Raw genomic sequence first — 6,042 nt, 5'->3', positions numbered from 1 at the left:
TAAATGTAAAGTTGAGGAAAACGTGACACTTAGTTAACGTGACCTGTCGAACTATTAGTTGATAAGTAAATCAGTTACTCGCCTGATACGAATTGGAAGAATTGTTGCTTAACCAAACATGCAAATACGCTGTTTACGTGTTGCTATACACAGCCACGTATTACATCGTGGCAACTGGTCCTTTCTTCTGCTAGGATTTTATGTAGCATTCTAAACGCCTAGTTCTTAAGGATTTACGTATATATCGATGTTTAAGTAAGGGCATCATGTCACGTTCGAATTAGGATGTTAACTAAGACGGAAACATCATATACTCCCTCGCATATTCTAAAACCCCATATTTCGACCCCACGAACGCACTTAATAATTAATGATACTCTTAGAAGAATATTTATTGGTGGTAACTCGATGCTATGGATACAAGAGTGCCATAATGTTGACTCTTCAGGGCCGAATTATTTGAAACATGGTTAAGGAAATGATCAGCCCTGGTTATGTCTATGAACAGCTATAGGTTGCAAAAATTTTTGAAAAGGTTCGCGGTTGTCTTGCTCAAAAGAAAAAAAATGCGCAAGAAATATTAACTTTGCTTAGGAGAATCATAAACGCTTTCGGCTTTTCACTTACGTCAGTCCATTTACCCGCGAACCAATAGGGACAAGAGTCCATGTCACATGATCTTGTGCTTTCCGGCTTCTTTTTCTGGTCACATGATGCCTGTGTTACGTCACCTCGCTCGCTTATGCATTTTAACTCGCGAGTCTGCTGACCAGATCCACAAGTCACACTGCACTGAGAAAGGAATGTTATGTTAATGGTACATTAAGAGTCATCTTCTAAAAAAATAACTACGAAAAAAAACTTCACAATTATAACTGATAGTCAATAATAATGATATTCGTAATGACGAAATTTATTTAAGTGTCAGCTGTATTTAGCGCTGGAGCACTAATTGGGGACACCGCTGTACGGAAATCAAATCAAATCAATTTATATCAAATCGTAGGTTGGTATTTGAAATGGCCAACCTTGGTGACATTACCGACAAAAGCAATTTCGTCAAAACAATGTCAATAATATGAATTGAGAATATAAGAAATGTCATATATAATAGAAGTACGGAATGAAAGTGAAATGAAAGTTACAAATTAGATCATCAGTCGCAGTTAGAGGAACAACTTAAGGTGGCTTACTACAGTTTTCCGAGGAAAAAGATCAAGATTTTGAAATATGTGAAATTAAAGCAACAGGATGTCTCTTCTGAAGTGTTAGTCACTGCAATTAACGTAAAATGTAATTTTACCTAACAAATAAATGCAAATCAGGGGAAATGGTGAATATAGTGACCGAGCTCCTAGAGTGGGGACTGCAAACTAGACATTTCAGAGGCCTTTTTCTCAAGAACTCGCGGGACGACCCAACCTTGAAATTTCAGGATTTATTTAGCGGGAAAAAAAGTCATGAATAGAAATAGTTACATCTGTCAGAAACGTTTTCTCAAATGGCAGAAACGTCGATTTTCGTCTATTTTGATAATAACTGAAAAACTGTCTCATAGATCTTTTAAAAAAAATGTGACGGTTTTCGTCTTTATATTGCTTACTAATTCCCAAATTTTAACCCTGGTCGTACGGCTAGATTTTGAGAAAAAGGCCTTTGAAGTGTCCAGTTTCCAGTCCCCCCTCCAGGAGCTCGGTCACTATATTTAGCCACATACAGCCCATATGTATATGATCTTCTCATTAAATATTGTGAAATGTATAATAATATTAATGCTAATGTTAGCGTAATAAAGTTGTTTACCTTGGTAGAACAAGTTATATTCCACAAACGATAATGAAATGCATTTAGAATATATGAAATGCCTTGTCTTTGAACTGGGAATTAACATGAACTGAAAGTAAGATATATACTACCGCATCGCATCACATCGTTCACTGAGATAATCTTTTCAACTTTCATTTCACGCAAATACTTTTAAAAAACAAGGGGCGTTTCATCAAAATTACCGATAATGAGTGATTTGAAGCCCGCAAAACTTACCGAGCTCCAAGTTCCGTTGGTCCACCAAGGACAAATAAAAGTGTTACAAGGTCTTCTTAGTGGTTCTTTGTCAGATGGGCGACAATCCATCTCTTTTAAAGTTGCTCCAAAGTCATCCTCGCACTCAGCTCTACGAGTCTGTCTCCCGCCGTTACAACTCTTGGAGCACTGTAATTATGAGCGAATCATAACGTCACTTTAATGAGCGGTTTCCAACCGAGAGTCGATAAAGGTCTCGCTATTCTCGGTTTCACAGACGTGATCAGCGGCCATAGTTTGTTTCAACCGAAACAAAACAAAATGAGGCCAAATATTTGGAGGATGGGCTCGGGGAAACAACATGGTTGACGTTTCTTCTTGTTTAGGGACACCAACGTGGCCGCCGTGACGTCATGCATAAAGCAAAATTTGCTTTTGAATGCTTAACTTCTCAACCTCACTAAGCCAAAAAAATTAAAAAAGTCGAATGTGGTTCAGCGTTGTGTACTCTTATCGACAACGATATTCGCCACCACAGTGGTGAAAATTTGTTGTAGACTCACGAGGCGCACAACATTTTGACCACTGTGATGGCAAATATCGTTGTCGATGAGAGTACAGACAACGCTGAACTACATTCGAGTTTCTTTTAACCACACTATTCAACGCCAGAGCGCAACAAAGATCATGAGCAATAAAAGAGCAAGCGTTGTCTTTACCTTTTCACAAACTGATTGGTTTATTTCCAAAATGAGCGTTCCTTATTGGCTATTACAATTGCCTCACACATTGACGCGAACAGCGTTGTCTAGACTCTAATCAACTCAACAGCAAATTAGCTAATCAGATCGCGAGATTACAAGCAATTTTGGTTAAAAGTAGTCTTAGATCAATCAGCACTAAACTTTTTGTTTTAACCTCAGTAACTCATATGTACCTTGGACCACTCAGTATAATTCCATCTGGTTCCCTCGCATGTTCCAGTGCATGATACTACCACAGGGGGCTTGGTACTTGCTGGACAATGTTTCTCTAGTACCACTCCCCAACGGTCACTGTTTATTCGTATGCACCGTATACTTCGAGTTTGGTAGCCAACACCACAACGCGCTGAACATTTTCCACGGTGTTCTATAAACCAGCTACAAATGAGATAAATTAAAGATGGACAAAATTTTGCTGTTTGTTACTTTATGATTCCTAGTGGTTGCGTTACACATATACTAACGCTTGGCACTAATGTTGTGGATTGCATTACCCACCTCAGGCGACAACTGATGTTACAATCTTCGGTGACACTGCTCGGTCGTGTCCTTTGATCACATCTCGCATTAGACACTTGTTGACCATCAATAGCGCGGACACATCTAGGTCGTCGTTTTCTCTGCCCTATGGAAAGAAGCGATTTCTATTCATGCTACAATGTACTTTCCCCAGGCACATGCCTAGCTTGGAAGAAAATTTTTAGTTGAAGTTGCTCTGGACTCCAATCTGAAAGTCATTAAAGATTCGAGCACTCTCTTTGACCAAATATTAAAAAACATGACAAAATTATGCAATGAGATTCATTTAACCATTCCATTCAGTAGAGACAGCCGAATAAAGCCGCACGAACTGTGAGTTTAAACACAGTCATTTTCACGAGCTACGACTTTATTTGGAACGATTTCTTGCCTTTACAAAGTTTGCTACACTGTGTCCAGGTTCCTAGGTGATCCCATTTGTAAACAAACTTCTCAGGCTCAGTTACTTTCTGATTAAGAGAATAATGAATATTGGGTGGTACAACTTCTCCCACCTCGAGGACCTGCAAAAAAAAATGAAAAGCAGGATTTTTTTTGTTCCACATAAATTCAACTTGATTGATCACTCGTTTCTTACGTGCACTTTGATTGGTTCTGTAGTTTTTCCATCAATTTTGATTTGTTCAATCGGTTTTTCTGATCCAGAATACCAGATTTTCGATCCCGCTGCCCAGAATTCTCTAACACCCAAACCGATAATCATTCCTCCATTCAAAAGAAACTTCTCGCTGTCACTTTGAAGGGCTGAAAAAAATGAGATCAAACCAAAGTGTGAGAATTTCTCAGCATCCCGTAGACAAAAAAGTGCGACAGCATCATCCACAATTACCAACCTAGATAACTAGAGTCTTCTCGATTTTTCCATCCATATTGGATAATCACGATGTCCGTTGATCCTACGGGGATTGTAAAAATGTAGTTGTATCCTGCAAAAGAAGACATGCGCAACTTAGTCGGTGCAGTTGGATATGGGAAAATGTGTTACTAGTGTGATTATTAACTACGCCCTTTGCTATGAGACAAGGCTGACATATTAAATCATGTTTACGGAGTACAATTTCTCACAAACGACCCAGGTAAACTATCATGGCTTGCTCTATCTGTTTTGCGAAATTCATTACACATTTAGCAACGCCTTACCAAACCTTGTCTGGTTGAAAGTTCCTGAGAAACGTCTGCAAGAAGAGTTATCCCCGTCACACACTCCACACTTATCTTTCTTCTTATCGGAGTTAAGTATTCGGTCACACCCTGCTGGCTGCAAAAGATCAAGAAATCATTTGACTGAGTATTCAGCAGGTGAGAAGGAAACCTGCGACGGTAGTTGGCTTTATTACAGTAAGGGATTGGTTGAAAATCTCGCGCCACAGCCTTAGTCAATGGGAGACAATGCAAAAGCAAAAGCGAGTGATACATTCCGGCTCGACCAAAAGGAAAGGAAAGAAAAGGAACTTTATTCAAGTGTCTAGTCGTTCTAGCACTGGAGCACTAAAGGGGACACTGTAAACTGAAATTAACAATTAACGCAATTGAAGTCAAGTGTTGGTTTTTGAGGGATAAAAACAAAAGAAAAAGCAGGTGTGTCTTGATTGCAGGCATTTGCGCGCGCATAAACTGCACCAACTGCATTCAGCTACTCTGTGGCGTGATTGGCTCATTTTCTGTGAAGCTCTGTCGTCATCGGTAAAAAATCAACAAGGTTTGGTTTATACGGTAATCAAACCTCCCACCATTAACCTTCAGCTTTGACTTGGTCACAAAAAGCACGGCGAATTTGCTTTCAAATATAGGCAGTATAAAATATTTCTCTAATTTTCCCGGTCTCTTTGCCTCATTAGACGATGATATCACAGGGAGAATTCAATTTTTTTATTAACAACTATCAGTGCTTACCATACACTTTCCATCCACGCAGATGTCCGTGGTATCTTGGTTACATGGCGTTCCATCGATAACTTTGTCTCTCAATTTGAAATAAATCGCAGTGCCAGCCATTCGACAGTAGAGCTTGCATTGGTTTTCTCTGCGAACTGTTCCAAAATATCGAACATTTACACTGAGTTATAACGATTATTTAGGACAGCTTTTTCAGTAAAAGAGAAATGATGAGATTTTCATCTTCAATGATTTGTTCGGGGGAAACTTAACAGAACTCGTTTAGTCACATTTGTTTTCATCTTCGTTTGTCTAGTGAAGAGTACCAGCAAGTACCATTAATAATTATCACTATCAAAATCTTAAGCTCACCTAGCTGAGCAAAGTGCTCAACTAACTGGGGAGACTGCAAATCAAATCTAATCACATCAAATGAAATGTTGGTTTAAGATGAAAGAGGATAACAAGAGGAAAAACCACTGGGAGCAGTGAAAGGCGACAGCTCCAAGCATAGCGCCAGCACTGCTCCCAAACAAGAAAATACGAGAAAAAGTTTTGCAAAACCCTTATTTAGTTACAGTACAAGACACTGTTAGTACTCATACCTCCAGCGTACTTGGGTACCCATTGTCTGATTCTGTAACTTTTGGAGCCTGAAGTTATTGTCCGCGCATGGTTATTAGCACACTGCAAGGCGCGAAAGTCCGCTGACTCCTTTGAGCATTCCTGTTAAAGTTGGGAGAATTTCGATTTCAGTCGACAATGTGCAACGTCGTGACCTGAACGAGAGCCAAAAACTAATTTTGAGCACAGGAAATTAATAAGTCAGTACATGAACGTA

The 6,042-nt window shown here is 39.3% G+C and overlaps 1 protein-coding gene across 1 annotated transcript in view; it reads right to left on the bottom strand.

Moving 5' to 3' along the window:
- Positions 1-646: 646 nt before the first annotated feature.
- Positions 647-6,042, bottom strand: part of LOC138056641 (A disintegrin and metalloproteinase with thrombospondin motifs 20-like) — a 41,988-nt gene continuing 36,592 nt past the window's right edge. Inside the window, exons 18-27 of the mRNA XM_068902481.1 lie at positions 5,807-5,927; positions 5,220-5,356; positions 4,467-4,584; positions 4,160-4,252; positions 3,904-4,070; positions 3,697-3,829; positions 3,285-3,411; positions 2,960-3,164; positions 2,044-2,211; positions 647-787 (exon numbers count right to left, since the gene is read on the bottom strand). Coding sequence (XP_068758582.1) covers positions 728-787; positions 2,044-2,211; positions 2,960-3,164; positions 3,285-3,411; positions 3,697-3,829; positions 3,904-4,070; positions 4,160-4,252; positions 4,467-4,584; positions 5,220-5,356; positions 5,807-5,927 — 1,329 coding nt within the window. The 3' untranslated portion in view covers positions 647-727. The remainder of the gene's footprint in view (positions 788-2,043; positions 2,212-2,959; positions 3,165-3,284; positions 3,412-3,696; positions 3,830-3,903; positions 4,071-4,159; positions 4,253-4,466; positions 4,585-5,219; positions 5,357-5,806; positions 5,928-6,042) is intronic.

This window comes from Montipora capricornis, chromosome 7 (assembly GCF_036669925.1).
Source record: "Montipora capricornis isolate CH-2021 chromosome 7, ASM3666992v2, whole genome shotgun sequence".
Lineage (NCBI taxonomy): Eukaryota > Metazoa > Cnidaria > Anthozoa > Scleractinia > Acroporidae > Montipora > Montipora capricornis.
This window is presented reverse-complemented; position numbering and strand designations above follow the sequence as displayed.